Source organism: Arvicanthis niloticus, chromosome 23 (assembly GCF_011762505.2).
Source record: "Arvicanthis niloticus isolate mArvNil1 chromosome 23, mArvNil1.pat.X, whole genome shotgun sequence".
Lineage (NCBI taxonomy): Eukaryota > Metazoa > Chordata > Mammalia > Rodentia > Muridae > Arvicanthis > Arvicanthis niloticus.
The window spans coordinates 29,124,054-29,142,179 of NC_133430.1; the positions used below are offsets into that span (position 1 = coordinate 29,124,054).

The window sequence follows — 18,126 nt, forward strand, 5'->3', positions numbered from 1 at the left end:
CTGGAATTGGAGGTACAGGTAGTTTTAAGTTGCCTAACCTGGGGGTTAGAAACCCTACTTGGGTACTCTGTTAGGAGCAGCAAGTATTCTCAACCACTGAGCTGTCTCTCCAGGCCCACATCTGTGTTCTCTTTGAGACAATGGTTAAGATTTAGGTTTAATATATATCTGTGCTGGAAGTCCATCTTTATTTGAGTCTGTCTTAAATAATTTGCTCAAACTTCAAGAAAGAAACTCTTAAGAACTGAGCTAACAGATTCAATGGAATGGTCTTACATGCTTGCAATAGCTCTGCCACTCTCCTGTATCCTTTTTTTTCTGCAACCGCCAAACAGGTCACTCCAAACCTGCCTACCTCTAACCCCTCCAGGAATTGGCTGTAGCCATTTCTATGTAACCAGTAGTTTTAGTTAAGGAACAAAGTTTGCACAAGAAACGCTGGTAACCATGAGAATCCGCTCATAGGCAACTAGAGGCAATACATAGAACATACTGAACCTCAACAAATAACTAAGCTTTAAATTTTGAAAAAAAAAAAAATGAGCAGCAAGGGGATGCAGGAATTAAAGGTACTTGCTGCCAGGCCTGGTGACCTGAATTCAATTCTCCAGGCCCTTATGGTAGAAGGGAAGAACTAACTCCTCCAAGCTGCTTCCTGACCTACACACATTGAATAAGTAAATAAATAAATACAGTGTAATAGAAATTTTGTTTGTTTTGTTTTGTTTTTCAAGACAGGGTTTCTCTGTGTAGCCCTGGCTGTCCTGGAACTCACTCTGTAGACCAGGCTGGCCTCGAACTCAGAAATCCGCCTGCCTCTGCCTCCCAAGTGCTGGGATCAAAGGCATGTGCCACCACTGCCTGGCTAGAAATTTTAATCTAAAGAATTTGTTAATAGCTGGTGGTGGTGACACATGGCTTTACTCCTAGGCAGAAGTAGATAGATCTCTGAGTTGGAGGGGAGAGAGAGAGAGAGAGAGAAATTGTTAACTTATTGGGTATGTGTGAGTCGGAAATATTAGACCAGGAACTAAACACCTTTCTCCTGCTGAGTTAAAAAAATAAAGGAAGAAAAGAAGAGAAGAATTGTTAACTTATTGGGTATGTGTGAGTCAGAAGCATTAGACCAGGAACCTTCCAGCAGAGTTAAAGTTCTTGTACAAAACAACTTAATATCTCTGGACTTGTTTCATTATGTGTAAAGTGTAAGCAGTATATTCTTTTGCAGCCCATCTAAAGTGGTTAGATCACATGAAATTAAGTTATTAAGTAGCATTTATAGTAATTTTTCCCTTATTTGGATGTGGCAGGGATGCTTAAATCTTAAGAAGAAGAGAATTGTTGTTCTGAGACAGGGTCTCACATAGACTAGACTGGCCTCAAAGTTGCTGCATAGCTGAGGATGACCATGCGGCCATTATCCTCCAGCCTGGAACCCCTGAGTTCGGGGATTATAGTAGCATATGCTACTATGCCAAATTTTAAAGGATTGGAGATTGAACCCATGTCCTCAGTCTATGCAAAGCATACACTGAGCTATATCCCCAGTCAGAGAATTCTTTTTATATAAAAAAGAACCCTTTGGCTACCATAATGAAAATATACTCTCAACTCCTTGCATATACCAACAAACATTTTTGGTATGACCTCACTGTGGAATACAATTCAGCAACAATAAAACTATTTGATGTGTTTATAAAAAGATAAAGGGAATATGTTCTGTGGTGAGGTGTAGGGGAAGGGGTGTCTCAGCAGGCCTATGCCAAGGCTTCTCTTTCCCCTGAGGGACCAGCCACAGGACGGTATAATATAGAACAGAGTTGATTCAGGGCATGGGGAGGGGAGTTAAGAGGGTGGCAGAGGCAGAGAGAATGGGGAAGTAGAAGAGAAGGAGAGTAAAGGCCGGCCATGAGCACGTTTGTGGGGACGGGGACAGCGGGAACAAGAAGGAAAGAGCAAAAGAACGAGAGAGAGGAGGGGTCAGGCCTGCCTGGCTGTTGCCATGTGACTGTGGGGTGGAGTTTAGACAGAATGCTAACACTGTTGATAGTTCATTATTTCCTTAGAACAACAAAACAACAAAGCAATTTATTGACTGGGGTATATTGGTTACCTTTTTTGCCACTGTGACCAAAATACCCGATATAAACAATTGAAGAGAGAGAATTCTCATAGTGGACAGTAGAGGGGGCCCAGGCATCCTGCATAAGGAATGCCCTCTGACCTGCTTTCTCCAACTAGGTCCTACCTCCTTTAAAATTTCCAGCATCTCTTAAAATAGCACCATCAGCTAGGGGTCAGTCCTGCAAAGCCACGACTGTGAGGATGTTTCATATTCAAACCTTAATAAGGTGCTGGTTAATTGATGACAGGGCTGGTAGGTTTGTGATAAGACAAAAGGTGATACATATATATATTTTAAAGATTATACTAATACACAAATATGTCACTCTTTTTTTAAGCTAGTTTTAATGAAGTATTATTACACACAATAATAAAATAATAAAACTTTTAAGTATATATTTCCACAAATTTGTACTAACACACATAGTCCTACCACGATAAACACACATAGTCAACCATACCACAATCAGGGCACTGAATATTTTCATCATCCCCCAAAACACCTTCATGTCCCCTGGCTGACCAAGCCAGCTCAGTCAGTCAACAGGGTCTCGAGGGAGTGAGGGAGGGAGGATTCAAAAGAAAAAGACAATTAGGCAACACTGCATGACTCCAGCCAGTTTTGAAGCTGAAGCAGGTTTTTTTTTTTCCAGTCTGCTTTTTGGTTTTTTTTGGGTTTTTTTTTTTTTTTTTTTTTTTTTTTTTTTTTTGGTTTTTTGAGACAGGGTTTCTCTGTGTAGCCCTGGCTGTCCTAGAACTCACTCTGTAGACCAGGCTGGCCTCGAACTCAGAAATCCACCTGCCTCTGCCTCCCAAGTGCTGGGATTAAAGGCATGCGCCACCACTGCCCGACTTCCCAGTCTGCTTTTATATCATTCTAGGTACAAACAAAGAATATGGTCAGTCCTAAGGGATAAAGTAGTCAAGGAACAAAGTATAAACAAAGGTCCCAGGATTACTGTATTCAGGGTCTTAACAAGACCCATCAAAATACAGAGAACACATTCCTCAACTGTATTCATCTTGCCTACTTCCTTGCCCTAGCCCAAATTCCTGTCAAATTCCTAGAAGGCTGCCCCCTGCCCCCCACAAGCTCTCCACACCTGGCTGTCTGCCGCATTCCCACTTCTTGACAACCATTGATCTCTTGTTTCTACACTTGTCCTCTAGATTCCATTCTGATTCACACAGCATGCAGTCTTATTTCTGTCTTCATCTAGCATACTTTGCAGATCAAGATTGTGCTAGATTTTGTTTGTTCCTTTTAAAAAATATTTTCTATTCTTAACTGTAGTTTTGGGGTTGTTTGGTTTTGCTTTTGTTTTCTCTTGGAGCAAGGGTCTCACTGTGGGCCCACACTAGCCTAGAAATTGCCATCCTCTGATCTCATGCCCAGCATTGCTGCCATTTTGAACCTATACATTATAATACATACATATAGTATATACATTATAGCTTTCATAGCATCTTAACATCCTTATGTGCTAGTTCTCTTGTCACCGATGGTCTGTTTGTTTTCTGATGCCCACTTAGTCCTGTAGCCATATTATCTAGCCTGTTTGTTGGCCTGCAGTTTTCTTGGTTGTCATAGACGTTACCAGTTGGATGTTTTATTTTGTTGTAGTCCCTTCAGCACCACTGAGCTTTGCTCTGAGAATCAAATCCCCTTGAGACTTGCTTTTCAGATTTGTTAAGGTATATCAAGACTTAATTTTTTTGCTTTTGGTTTTTCAAGACAGGGTTTCCCTGTGTAATGGTTCTGGCTGTCCTGGAACTTGCTCTGTAGTCAAGGCTAGCCTCATACTCAGAGATCTCTACTTGTCTCTGCCTCCAAAATACTTCGATTAAAGGAATAGGCCACCATACCCAGCCCATCTTCTGTGACATTCTTCTGTGGGCTATTGTGTGCATTGTGCCATCTTCACATTTTGGTTGGGTGAATAACTATTGTGAGCTTTTTATAAGTGCCAGGAATTGTTGGGGCTACTGCCTTCTGGGGGGAATTTTCCAGTCCTTGCTACTTTCTTCTCATACAAGTGCAGTTCTGGTCTTGCCAAAGCTCACTCCTCTCCCCTTCTACTTACTGCCCAACAAAGTCCTAGTCAGGTTGACCACTCCAATTCTGATTTCATCAGACAAGATTAGGTCTGCCTTCTCTGGGTAGCAACCTGGAACTTGCTTCTAGGCATTAGGTTCCTGAAGGTTCACCATGCTTCCATCTCCGAAGCAACATTTTCAACTCTTCTGGTTGCCGTGTCTGACAGCCATTGTTTTGTCCAGCTTTCTATTTAAGGAAGATAAATCTTGTCCCAGTATTAAGGCAAGTGTGGAAGTAGAAGTCTCCTCCAAAAGTGAAGGAAGAGGCTGGTGATGTAGTTCACTTGGTTGGATGTCTGCCCTAGTTTGATACCTAGCACTGCATTGGTGGGTGAATAACTTTATAAGTGCCAGGAATTGTTGTGGCTACCTGGCATGGTAGCACATGTAAACTTAGAAGTGGAATTGGGAGCCGGGCGGTGGTGGCGCATGCCTTTAATCCCAGCACTTGGGAGGCAGAGGCAGGCGGATTTCTGAGTTTGAGGCCAGCCTGGTCTACAGAGTTAGTTCCAGGACAGCCAGGACTACACAGAGAAACCCTGTCTCGGAAAAACAAAAGAAAAACAAACAAACAAACAAACAAAAAAAAAAGAAATGGAATTGGGAGGATCAGAAATTCGAGGTCATTTTCTGATAGCCTAGAATATATGTGTAGTAAATATATGTATTTCGAATGAGAATGGCCCCAAAAGGCTCATATATTTGCATGCTTAGTGTCCCCATTTGATAACTGAGAAGGATTAGAAGGTGTGACCTTGGAGGAAGTGTGTCACTGGAGGTGGTCTTTGAGGCTTCAGAAAGCCCATGCCAGGCCCAGTGGCTTTTTTCCTGCTGCCTAAGGACCAAGATGTTAAAGCTCTCAGCTGTTGTTCCAACAGCATACCTGCCTCACCGCATTCCCACCTTGATGATAAGGACTAAACCTCTAAAACTGTAAGCAAGTCCCCAAGTAAATGCTTTCTTTTAGCCAGGCCTTTAATCCCAGCACTCAAAAGACAGAGGCAGGCAGATCTCTGTGAGTTTGAGGATAGCCTGGTCTACAGAGCAAGTTCCTGGATGGCCAGGAATTCACAGAGAAACACCATCTTAATCTCCCACCCCACACACAAAAATAAAGAGTTGCTTTGCTCAGGGTACAGACTCTTGACAGCACTAAAAACCCTAACTAAAACATGAAATCTTGTCTCAATTTTTTTTTTAGCCAATTAATAAAGTTTTAAAATATAGAACAAGCATCTTTTTCATATTGCAAAAAATTAGGATGTGTAATTCTGAGAACCCAGTTCTTGGAATCCTTATATAACACACCTATTATTAGCTCCTGTTCTTCATAGGGCACATGTACAACTTAACCAGTGTTCCTTGGTGTTCAGGGTGATTAGTCCAGTCTAAAGTTCAGTGTTTTCTCTGATCCACTTGACATTACTATATATATAAAGGACGCTCATTTGGGGCTGTGTGTCTCCAGCTTATCGAGTATGGTTTTCCATGCTCGATGGATATGTCAGTATTCTAGCTCCAAGGACATTTGATTGGTTGATAAACTTATGAATTGTATCATCCTTGAATTCTAACATGAGAAAATTACTCCAGCCTTCTCTTATCAACATTTTTGACTGTGAAGAAAAACATATTAGCACTCTGCTCTGCAAATTAGTCTTTCAAAACTGTTGTCTTGTTTGGCCATCTGACCATAATGTAATGTCAGCACTTCACCAATAATTTATTCATTTAGAAATTAGAAACCATATTTTAATCCCACCAGGGGTAGAAGTCAGCAGATCTCTTGAGTTTGAGGACATTCAGAGCTACGTAGAAAAACCAAAACCAACCGACCAAAACAAAGCAAACTTGTGTTTTAGAGATTAGCTAGAGAGATTTTGTACTAGGTAGGCTCTCGCTGTCTGGTAAAGGTTTTAAGGAGATAGCAATACAAAGTGACTCAAAATTTGAGATCTAACCGGCAGTGTCAGTGCTCAGATTTGTGAAAGTATTTCCACCATGGCTGCTTGAAGTAATGTTGATGTTGGGAGGCCCAGATTCTATTTTTGGCAGTGCCTCTTCTTACTTGATGGCAATAAGTAAGAATAAGTAATAAGAATAAGAATAAGTAATAAGGTCCTGCCTCTGTGAGAGTCTCCTAACATGTAGAATGGTGGGATAGGTGTCCTCTGCACTGTTAAGGGTGTGTACAATGAGGCACTGTGACCAAGAGAGATGCTAGAATGCCATACATGACACAGTTTCTTTTTCCTTTTTTTTTTTTTTAAAGATTTATTTATTTATTTATTTATTTATTTATACTATAGTACACCCACTTTCTTCAGACACACCAGAAGAGGGCATCAGACTCTATTACAGATGGTTGTAAGCCACCATGTGGTTGGTGGATATTGAACTTGGGACCTCTGGAAGAGCAGTCAGTGCTCTTAACCGCTGAGCCGTCTCTCCAGCCCTGTTTTTTCTTTCTTTCTTTTTTAAAGGGTTGTAGGGCCTATGTTAGGCAGGTTCTTTACCACGGAACCACATCTTCAGCCCTTAGCCATTAAACTTTCTTTTGTACATTACTGTAAAACTTGCTGTAGGTCGCGACAGCTATGGCAGGTTTGGTGGTAGAGTGCTTGTATAACATGCATGAGATCCTAGATTTGATTCCCCAGGACCAATTCAAAAACCAACTCTGCTATCAGCAGCTCAGTGACAAGCGACAGGATGCAGAGGAAGCACATTTATGTTTATCGTCCACACAAGTTAGTATGCAGACTGCTGTATGTTGGAAGAAAGCAGTGTGGTAGCACATGCCTGTAATCCCAGCACGTGGGAAACTGAGGCAGGAATTCCAAGAGTTTAAGGACATCCTGGACTATACAGTAAAAGTCACCTGAAAACAAGAATAGCAGACCTAAAGAGATAAAAAGAAGTCAGGGAAAATACTTCTCTTTTTCTTCCATTCCTTAGTATTATTTTGACCTTTTCTAGGCAAAGAATGTATACAACAGTTGGCTGAGAACACCAGGTATTTCAGGAGACGGCTGAAGGAGATGGGGTTCATCATCTATGGCAATGAAGACTCTCCGGTGGTGCCTTTGATGCTCTACATGCCGGCCAAAATTGGGTACATTGCGTGGAAAGTCACAGACCAGCCTGTCCTTAGACAGAGGATATATTGGGGCTGCAGTGGGAGAATAAGTTGGCATTCCTGTGTTGCTATACCAGCAGGATTTTTTCTTTTTTCTTGCTTGCAAGCATTTTTGAAAGAAAATGTCACTGTGTAGCCCTAGCTGGCCCTAAGTGACTCACTATACAGACTGTGCTCTGCCTCCCAAGTGCTGGGATTAAACGTGCTACTCTTATACTTGTCATGGGCAGAGTCTTTTTTTATTCCCAAACTCTGAACAGATTAAGGGAAGAGTAAAAATGAGTCAAGTAGCCAAAAAGAAGATAAAACAGAGAGCATAATTTGGAAAACAGGTTAGAATTTATTATTTAGTCAAGATTCAGATGTAGAATAAGGCCCCAAGACAGCTGTAAGGAAGTTGTTATGTAACAGTTATGGAGTTTGGGTGACCTACTGACCTCCAGCCTCAAACAGCCTGTACCCTAGAAGCAGCTTTAGTCCTAAGTAGCTTTTTTGGTTTTGTTTTTGTTTTTTAAATTCCTGGTCTAGAGAGCCAGTTCCAGTCAACCAGCCACACTAGTGGCAGTAGAGGACACAGGTCCTCTGTCCTCACAAACTTGTAAAAAGAGGCCTGAAATTTAACACAGATTTATTTTGAAATCTTAACCACTATTACATTTCAGGAGCAGGCTATCACTTAAAATAAACTTTATCAGAATTAGTCCTTGCCTGTTACATTCTTCCACCCTTGTGAAGGAATGACTAACAGAACTGGATAAACAGAATTCTTAGAACACCAGTTTTAAGTGTTTAAGTGTCGTCAAATACCCAGGCCAGCAAGACCTGGTATTGGCTGCTATTTCTTTTTTGTGGTTTTTGCTTTTCTTTTTCGAGTCAGGATATCTCCCTTGCCCTGTCTGCCCTAGAACTACCTCTGTAGATGGAGCTAGCCTGGAAAGAGTGCTGGGTTTCAAGGGCACATCACCATGCCCAGCTGCAGTCACTGGTTTCATTTCCTGATTCCTTTTGTAGCGCCTTTGGAAGAGAGATGCTGAAGCGGAACATTGGTGTCGTTGTGGTGGGATTCCCTGCCACCCCCATCATTGAGTCCAGAGCCAGGTTTTGCCTGTCAGCAGCTCATACCAAAGAAATACTTGACACGGTAAGTGCCTTTGATCAATACTAAAAGAGGTTGTGTATCAGACGGCTTAATCGCCTGATGTTGTCAGGCACCTAGAACCTGGCTGCTGAGACAGTGGCAAGCAGTGCTGTTGAAAATGGCAATTTCTAAGCAATTGCAGAATCTTCAGAATCATCCACCAAATCCAGTTCCAAGTTCCTCTGTGTTGTTTGGTGACAGTCTCAATAAACAGTAGTCAAGATTGCTGCAGAACTCACTATGTATCCACACTGAAAATCCTCCTGGCTGCGTGTCTGTCCCCTTGAACCCTAAGACATACACACACACACACACACACACGAGAGAGAGAGAGAGAGAGAGAGAGAGAGAGAGAGAGAGAGAGAGAGAGAGAGAGAGAGAGAGTGTGTTCTTGAAACTAATAATGGCTTCCTTGTAGGTTGGGTTGAGGGGAGTTGATACTGTGCTTTTTTGTTTTCCTTTGTTAGACACAGGCTGATCTGCAACACACAGAGACCTGCCTGTCTCTGCCTCCCAACACCGAGATTACAGACATGTGTCGTGATGCCAGCTAAGATCTGCTAATCTTAATGAATTCTGTGAATGCCTGTTTTTAAAAGTACTGTAATAACAATCTCATTGACACTTTTGTTTCGTTTGTTTTGTGTTTTAAGACAGTGTCCCCCTATGTAGCTCTGGCTGTCCTGGAGTTCTTTATGTAAACCAAGCTGGTTTTTAACTTACAGAGATCATCTGCTTCTGTCTCCAGAATGCTGGGACTAAAGGGGTATGATACCATGCCCAGCTAACATTTTCTGTTTCTTAACAGCTAAAGACTTTTGACCATTCTTCCCTGTATCTACAAAATGAAATTTCTCTCATTAAAGATATATTCCTGACCTGGCATAATAATGTGTGCCTTTGGTAATCCCAGCATTTAGGAGGTTGAAGCAGGAGGGTTACTAGTTTGAAACCTGCCTGAGATAAGTAATGAAAACTTTCTCAAAAACAAACAAAACAAAAACCGGGGAGAAAACTTTCAGTTTTTTTTTTTTATTAGAACACTTTACTAGTGATTGGTCTTCCTTCTTTAAGTGACCTGTGCGACACGCCGGTATTGTAAACTGCAGGTATTTTTCGAGCTGCTCTTCTCACATTCTGACTTACCCAGTTGGTCCAGTTTATCAATCCCATTTGTTTTCTCTAGTTGGAGTACAGTTTTTAGATAGTAAAGGTGTCCTTTTTTTTTTCAGTCCTTTGCACGTCTATTCTGGTTTTGAATCCTTGATAGTAAAAGTTTCTATACTGACTTATTTATATTTTCTTGAGATTATAATTACATCATTTCCCTTCCCTTTCTCCTTCCATTCCCTCCCCTGCTCTTGCTCTTATTCAAATTGATGGTCTCTCTCTCTCTCTCTCTCTCTCTCTCTCTCTCTCTCTCTCTCTCTCTAGTTGGGGTGTGTGTGTGTGTCTATAAATAATACATAGAATCAACACATAAAATACAGAGTCAGTAAAGCTGTTCTGAAGAATGGGAAGGACAGGGCAGCAGCTTAGGGGTGTCCAAGAGTATTCCCTTACTCAGCAACATAATGTTTTTTTCATAAGAATCCATCTTTCCGTAGAATATATTTGTATAGAATGCACACGGTATACAAAAAAAAAAAAAAAGCTGTTAGAGCTAATATGTGGTTTTGGCAAAGCTGTCAGGTAAAATATCCTGTACCACATTCGTGTTTCAAGATTCCAGCAGTGACCAAATGAAAAGGGAGTCTCGGGCCACGCATGGTGATGCAGACCTTAGTCCCAGCATGTGGGGGGCTACACAGTGGGGTCACAGTTCGGGGCTAGTGTGCACAGAACCCCTGTAGTCTCAACATCAGGACTCAGGTAGACAACTAAGAATAAGTTTAACCATGGAAGTGTTTACTTTTATGCTAGTAAACAGTTCTAAAATGCACATTTTCTTTTATAATATCTTTGTATGCTTTTTATTTATTGTGTGTTTGAGAGTGGGTTTGAACACTCCATGACTTGCATATGGAGGTCAAAGGGAAAGTTGGAGGAGTTGATTCTTTACTATGTGGGTGCCAGGGATTAATCTCAGGTTGTGAGACCATAGAAGTGCCTTTGCCTGCTGAGCCAATCACAGACCCAAGGTGTGCATTGTAGCTATAATCCCAACAGGAAACCTGTTCCTTTTCCTGTAAACACATTAAACTTAGAAGAGTCGAAGTCTTTGTGGTCATGCGTGGATACACAGTCCATTTAAGTAGCTAGGCCTGAGCTCTTGTTCAGATGCTGTTTCTGCCACAGCTGTGTGCAATCTTTCCTGAGGATTTGGATTCAGTGTGTCCCACCAAGATAACCTTGCCAGTGATGTTTCTGTTCAGGAGAGCCATGGGTGCACTTGCCCCCTGCTGGACCCTGCTGACTTCTCTCTTACATTCTTCAGGCTTTGAAGGAGATAGATGAAGTTGGGGATCTGCTGCAACTGAAGTACTCTCGCCACCGGCTGGTGCCTCTGCTGGACAGGCCCTTCGATGAGACTACCTATGAGGAGACAGAAGACTGAGCCTTTCTGGTGCTCCCTCGAGGGGGATACTTCCTCCCAGGACAGTGTGTGGCCTTTCTGAGCCACTTCCAGGAACCATGCTTCAGTGACCACTTCACGGGAAAGACATTTCCGAAGCTACTGAAGGTGGCCACGTCCACTCCAAATGGCATTTTGTAAATAGTAAAAACCAAACTGCTTCACATTCTTTCTTTGTTTGCTGAGCCTCACACACACCCCCACACACGATTACTTTGTGCATTAAAAAATGTTTTATTTTATAACTATTCTACTTGTGAAATCACACTGACCCTTGCCTGTGGCTTCTGAAACAGGCATTCCCGGCTGCAGTCACCTCATAGGCTTGGATCCATCAAGACCTACTTCAGGCCCTGGCTTTCCAGCCTCGAGACTCACTGGCCCCCTCCCTAGGGAGCAAGTGCCTTCTGCTGACTTCCCGCCCAGGTCTCAGAGGTTGCCCCCCCCTTTAATCTCTCTTTAGCCAGGCAAGTTAGTCGACCAAAGCATTCTGTCTTTAGTCTTAAGGTAAATGTTGCCAAGGCCAGGAGCCTTGTGTGACCCCCCTGGCCAAGGACCTCCTAAGACTGGCCTCTCTTTTTTCGTTCTGTTCACCAAATAATTTATCCGTTATCAGCTCTTCCTTCATACGGTCGGTCATAGGCTGAAGATGTGTCCAACATTTTGGTTCTCCCCAAGATCCAGCCCTAATGCTTCCCACCTCCAAAGTTACAACAGTCTCTTGCTGGTTCTGGGTCCAAATTAAGATCTGGCCTAATAAAGTCAAGTGTTAGTCAGTCCTTTGCTCATGTTCTGCTTACACCGTTAGTGGTGTAAGTCTGACTCACAGGAACAGTGCTCTTCCAAAGCTCGGTTCTTCTGCTCCTCCTGCACTAAGAAGATTTTGCCCAGTATCTTGGCTGGCTTTTCTTGTGCTTCCATTGTATTTTACCCCCTTTGAGGAATTCTGATCAAATACCTCTTTCTTAAACTGGAATAGCCTCTGTTTTCGTCACCAACCAGGTCAGGGACTTCATTCAGAGCTTTGCATTGCTTGACCAAAGACCACATCTGAAGAGCACCATTTTAAAGTTAATTTTTTTCTTTTGACCAAAGCTTAATTGAAGAGAACGTTTGGCTTTATTGTACTGAAGATGAATTTGTGTTTTAGTAGTGATCAAGTGTTACAAACAAGGATTGGGAACAGAATGGGGGAAAAACAGAACAGAAAAAAACCTGTTTAGAAGTACATTTTGTATGTCATTCTTTAAAGTTATTCTTATTACTGATAGATGCCTAAACCAAGTTCTTCTGGAGACCTGTCAGCTGTAGGTACATGGAAGAGAAGATAAGCAGTTATCGTTTGTGAATCTCTGTTTCCATGCCCTGGATCTGTTATCTTTGGCCCTCTTGGCATCTGTGAGCTTTCAGCCTTTGAGATGTTCTAAGGTTGTTATGTGGAGTTTTTAAAGAATAGAAATGGGTGAACAGACTGGGTGTGGTAACCTCAGAAGGCAGAGGTAGTAGGCTGATCTCAGTTTGAGGTCTACATAGAGTTCCAGGATAGCCTGGTCTGCATCGTGAAACCTGGAGGGTGCGGGGAGAGAGAGAGAGAGAGAGAGAGAGAGAGAGAGAGAGAGAGAGAGAGAGAGAGAGAGAGAGAGAGAGAGAGAGAGAATATGAGAATGAGAATTACATGTATAAAGATTCCATATCTAAGTCCTATAAAGCTCAAACACCTTCCTCACTTTCTCCCTGTAGAATCCCACTGGAATACCAAGTATTTTACACAGCACTTACTATTTAATGATATAGACATAGGGCTTGCAAAAGTAACAAACCTTAAGCAATGACCATGCCTGCTAGTCTCTTAGCTTACATAAAATCACTTCAAATTAAATGCTATTTCAGGCATCTAAATTTTTCTGTATGTATCTCTTGGTTGGTGCAAAGTTTGTTTCAGGCTAAATGTAACTAAGTTAAAGTTTTTTTGTTTTGTTATTGTTGTTTGTTTGGTTTTTTTCTTGTTTGTTTTGAAAAGGCAAAGCCCCTGTGATCTACCCATGATCTCTACTTTCTAGAGGACAAGATGGTTTTTACACTATATGTGGCTGGTTAATTATAAATCTGTAATAGAAATCCCTGGCCCTGTCACGTCATAGGTGATTATCTAAAATTCGGAGGAGATAAGAGTGTGTGTTAGTCTGACATTTGAAAGTGAGTAGAGATCTGGGCCTTAGATAGATTCAGGCATACATAAGTCAGCCATCACCACCAAAGCCAACTGTACTGTGCCTCATGCTTCTTATCATTGTAAGACCCACTTCACAGCTCACATCAGGAACCAGAAGATAACCAGAATCATGCAGAAGATTTGGCCCAAGGGGCAAGGGCAGTGAATGTCTCCCCTTTATAGTATCCTTGTTTAAAGAATCCAGCCCTTGGAGCTGGAAGAGATGGCTCAGCAGTTGGGGACACTGACTGCTTTTTCAGAGAACACGGGTTCAAATCCCAGGACCCATATGGCAGCCCACAACTGTAACTCCAAGATTTGACATTCTCACATAGACATACATGTAGGCAAAATACATAAAATAAAGGTAAAAAAAAAATTTAAATGGGGGGTGGGGGGGGCAGTAGCCAGCCCTCTTCTGGCCCAGGCAGACTTTCAAAATGAGCTGCTTCCTTCCGTATGGCCTCATTTGTAGCCCATGCCCTCTCATAGGCTGAAGGGTAGAACATCGTCACAGAGCTCTGCCTCTGATCCTTTATTCTTCATTCTGTATCTTCTTGGTGGTTGGGATTTGGCCTCCAGAGAAGACTGACAAGTGCTGGTGCAGCGTTTGGGGAGCTGTAGGACAGACAGCCTGCTCCTTGCATGCACAACCATGCACTTCAGTGTTTTTTCTCTTATTAGTTAAGGGCATCCATATCTGAGTCTCTGATGACTGGCAGGATATAGCCACATTACCTGGTGTGTAATATATCTTGCAAAAAGCAGAATAAACATCTGGCTTAGATTTCTTGCCTTTTTGGACAAAGTGGGAAATGATACCTGCTACCACCTGTTTTTCCAAATTGATGAATCTACCTAATTACAGTATTTTGACAAAACCCATAGACATGTAAATAAATGGTTGCCATGGTGATGGTGCACACCTGTAATCCCAATACTCAGAATACAGATGTAAGAGTATTTTCTAGGATTCTAGATTATCTGGTGTTACAAAGTGAGACTCTCTCCAGAAAGAACAACAACAAAAAAGAGGGTGGATTGCTATAACTTCATGCCAGGATGCTGTTTTCCCAGTGTTCTAGTTAAGACACAGCTAGGTGTGTCTCTTTACTTCCAGTATGGAGTTAGTTAGGGAAAGGAGAGCAGTCAGTGGTTTTTCCTCCCTGAGCTGTGTTGATCAGGAGCTGTATTTCTTACAGATGAAATCACCTTGGCCTGGGGCTATGAAGGGAGGGGTTTATGGAAATCAGCATTCTGCTTGGCAGTTTATCAAAGGATCTGTTGCTCCTCCCACCCCCAGTTCCAGAACCTATGGATGTTATTCCCTGCTTAACAGTAAACTCAGTGCCCAGCAGGTATCTTAATCCATTAAACCAGTCAATCACAATACCTTCCATGTGGAGAAAAGCATGTCCTTCCTCCCCTCTGCTTTACCCACATGAAATGTGTGCTTGGGCTTCTAGCCTGCAAAAAGGGTTCAGAGAAAGGTCCACCAGTGATCCTCTCTCTTGCCTACCAAAGGCTATTTCTGTTGTCGTTTTCAGTGGCTTCTGTTTCCCAAGATGCTTTTTGCTGTAGATTGAAAGGTTTCTAGGAGGAAGGAAACACAGGAACCTGCTTAAGCCCTGGTGATGAGCATTTTCATCTTCGCAGAGTCTGAAGATTCACGTCCACAGTTGACCCTTAGGAGCAGCTTGGTGGAGGTCGGGGTGTTTACTTGTTTACTCTGGTGTGGCCTTAAACTACTGTTTCTAGTGTGATGAATTATAATAAGCCAACCCTGAAGGATGCTGTGGCTCTTGTCCCCGTGCCACTGTTTTAAGGAAGCAATGCCTAAAGCTTTGTTCTTTGGGAGCAGTTGTTGGAGATGGAATGAAAGGTGCTTGCAGGAACAGCACCCTGATGTGCTCGGTGTCTGTTTCCTGTGCCCTCTGCACTCTCCATGTGCAAGGAACTTCAGTTAAAGTCCAGCACAAGTCCCAGGTAATTCTTGTACAGATCCTGATTGACTTGCGTAGGCCTTCCAACTGAGTAGAGGATGAACCACCAAGTGTGGTGGAGTTACCTTACTGTTTGACATTGTATGTCAGGTTTAGTTTAGCCAAGAGTTGGAATTGAGATCTTCCTTGCTGGTTTGTTCTTCACGGGACTCAGAAACCTCTCCTGTTAGTTTAGCCTGCATGCCCACAGTCTTGATGATCCCTCTCTGTACAAAGGCAGCTAACAACAAGGGATGGGGGAAAGAGAAGAGAACAGGTATCTATGGGAGAGTTCAGTTAGGGTGGTCTTGTTGACCCACATTTCTCCAGTGGCCAAGTAACTGTAGGCTGGAGTCTTCAAGGTGTACTGTGATGCTAACCCTTTTTTCATTGTAATGTTCTTATCATCTGGGAATGTGAGATTTTCAATTTTAGTAATGTCTTACAAATAATCACTCTTCTGTAGCCTCCTACCTTCTTGCCAGAATTTTTTTTTTTTTAATTACATTTTATATCGGATGACTGTGAAGCTATACATAGTAGGTTGTGGAGGATATCAATTTTCAGAGTGCATGTTAAGAAGTAAAGTGGACCTACTTGAGATGAATCATCCCACAAATATTGTTTTGCCCTAATAAAATATTTAGAAATAGACACCTGCCTTTATTCATTCAACCAATAAATATCAGGCATTAACCTTGATGCCAGCAAGTGCACTGGGCCAGCAATGACGAAAAGACAGATGTGGCTCGTACTCTGGTAAATGAGTGTATGAACATTTACCTTACAGACTGCTAAGGGCTTGAGCAGAAAACCCAACAGTGGGAACAGAAAACTCGCCTGAGGAAGTGGAATACAATAAAAGACCTCAGTTGGGAAGTAGAAGCGGGAGGATCATTGCTAGTTAGGGGCTAGAGAGGCCAGGGCAGCTATACTGTCTTTGCAGGTGGGAGAAGGTGTTTATTTTATCTGTGGGGAAAACAATGAAAAGGTTTTTATATTTTGTTCTTTCATATTCATAATTGTGTGCTTGTTCACGCCAGTTCACATGTGCTCAGAGGACAGTTTGTAGAAGTCATTCTAGCACATGGGATCCAAGCACTGGACACAGTGTATCAGGATTAGTGGCAAAATGCCAACTGAGCTGTCTTGCTGGCTAGAAAAAAATATGACAGTTAAAAAAGAAGCAAGGTTTTTTGTGAACATTGACAAGTTGATAAAATTTGTATATAAATACAAAAGACTTAGAAAAAAATAGCCTAAACATCGACTTACACTGCCTGAAGCCTTTTTCAAACAAACAAACAAAACACTGTAGTGTTCTTGGCTTTAGGGTACCTGTAGATCAATAACTCGGCAGAGTTCAGAAACAGACTCAAGTGTGACATGGTCACAATTTCAACAAGAGATCCAAAGTACTTCTTGAGTGAAGAAATTACAATTGCTGCAACTAGGGACATTGGAGCAACTGGATACCCATGTGGGGAGGAATGATGACCTTTAACATTCATGTACAATAATCTAATTAAAATAGATTATAGATCTAAATAGGAAGTGATAGGGCTGAGGAAGTAGTCCAGTGAATTTTAAAGTGCTTGCCAAGTATGAATGCCAGAGTTCAGATTCCTAGCGCCCACCAATGCCAGCTATCTAGACAAACCTATGAGTTCCATGTTCAGAGAGAGACAACCCTCAGCAAGTAAAATAAGCATCTGACCTCTCATGCACACCACACACAGAGTGTCTCTTTAAAAAAAAAATCCAACAAATTCACTAAAAACACTGGCTGAAGAGATAGCTCAATGGTTAAGAGCACCAGCTGTTCTTCCAGATGTCCCGGGTCCAATTCCCAGCACATGGGAGCTCACAACTGTGACGCCAGTTCCAGAGGATCCGACGCCCTTTTCTGGCCACTGCATGCACTAGGCATGCATGGAAGTCTTCTGCTGGAAGACTAGCCTTGGGTCATAAGGAGAACGGTGAGGATGTACTTACATAGAACCCTGCCTGTGGACAGCACAGGGTTCCTCACAAATTTTTGTCCCCTCAAAATTCTCATTCTTCATATAGCACAGAGAAAAATCAAGAGTCATATGAAGGTTGTATGTCTCAGCTATGATAGTCACATTCATGTATACTTTTAAAACACACACACACACATGGGCATGGGTAGATGTCAGAGGACAACTTATGGGAGTTGGTTCTTTCCTTCGGACATGTGGATTCCAGGGATGGAACCTGGGTGGTTGACAGCAAGTGCCTTTACCAGCTGAGTCATCTCGCTGATCCACGTGAATCTATACATTTATTAAAACTCACTGAGCCGCCGGGCAGTGGTGGCGCACGCCTTTAATCCCAGCACTTGGGAGGCAGAGGCAGGCGGATTTCTGAGTTTGAGGCCAGCCTGGTCTACAGAGTGAGTTCCAGGACAGCCAGGGCTACACAGAGAAACCCTGTCTCGAAAAACCAAAAAAAAAAAAAAAAAAAACCTCACTGAGCCATATAGTTTTAAATGGATATATCACTTCAAATTTTATTTTGCTTGCATGTATGTCTGTATACCACGTGCATGCCTAGTGCCCACTGGAAGCCAGAAGTGGGTGTCAGATTCTCTAAAATTGGACTTCCAGATGGTTGTATTAGTTAATTTTCTGTTACTGTGATATAATACCATGACCAACTTTTACAGAAGAGTTTATTTGGGGCTTGCAGTTTCAGAGGGATAAGAGTCCAACACCATCCTGGTGGGGCACATAGCAGAAGACAGGCAGGCTTGGTGCTGCAGAGCCGCTGAGAGATCACATCCCAACCCACAAACAGGAAGCAGAGAGCACACTGGGAATGCCTTGAGTCTTTTGA

The 18,126-nt window shown here is 42.3% G+C and overlaps 1 protein-coding gene across 1 annotated transcript in view; it reads left to right on the forward strand.

The window, feature by feature from the left end:
- Sptlc2 (serine palmitoyltransferase long chain base subunit 2) overlaps positions 1 to 15,921 on the forward strand; it is an 89,102-nt gene extending 73,181 nt beyond the window's left edge. Inside the window, exons 10-12 of the mRNA XM_076921554.1 lie at positions 7,201 to 7,336; positions 8,372 to 8,501; positions 10,936 to 15,921. Of these exons, the coding sequence (XP_076777669.1) occupies positions 7,201 to 7,336; positions 8,372 to 8,501; positions 10,936 to 11,055 (386 nt within the window). The 3' untranslated portion in view covers positions 11,056 to 15,921. The remainder of the gene's footprint in view (positions 1 to 7,200; positions 7,337 to 8,371; positions 8,502 to 10,935) is intronic.
- Positions 15,922 to 18,126: the final 2,205 nt, after the last annotated feature.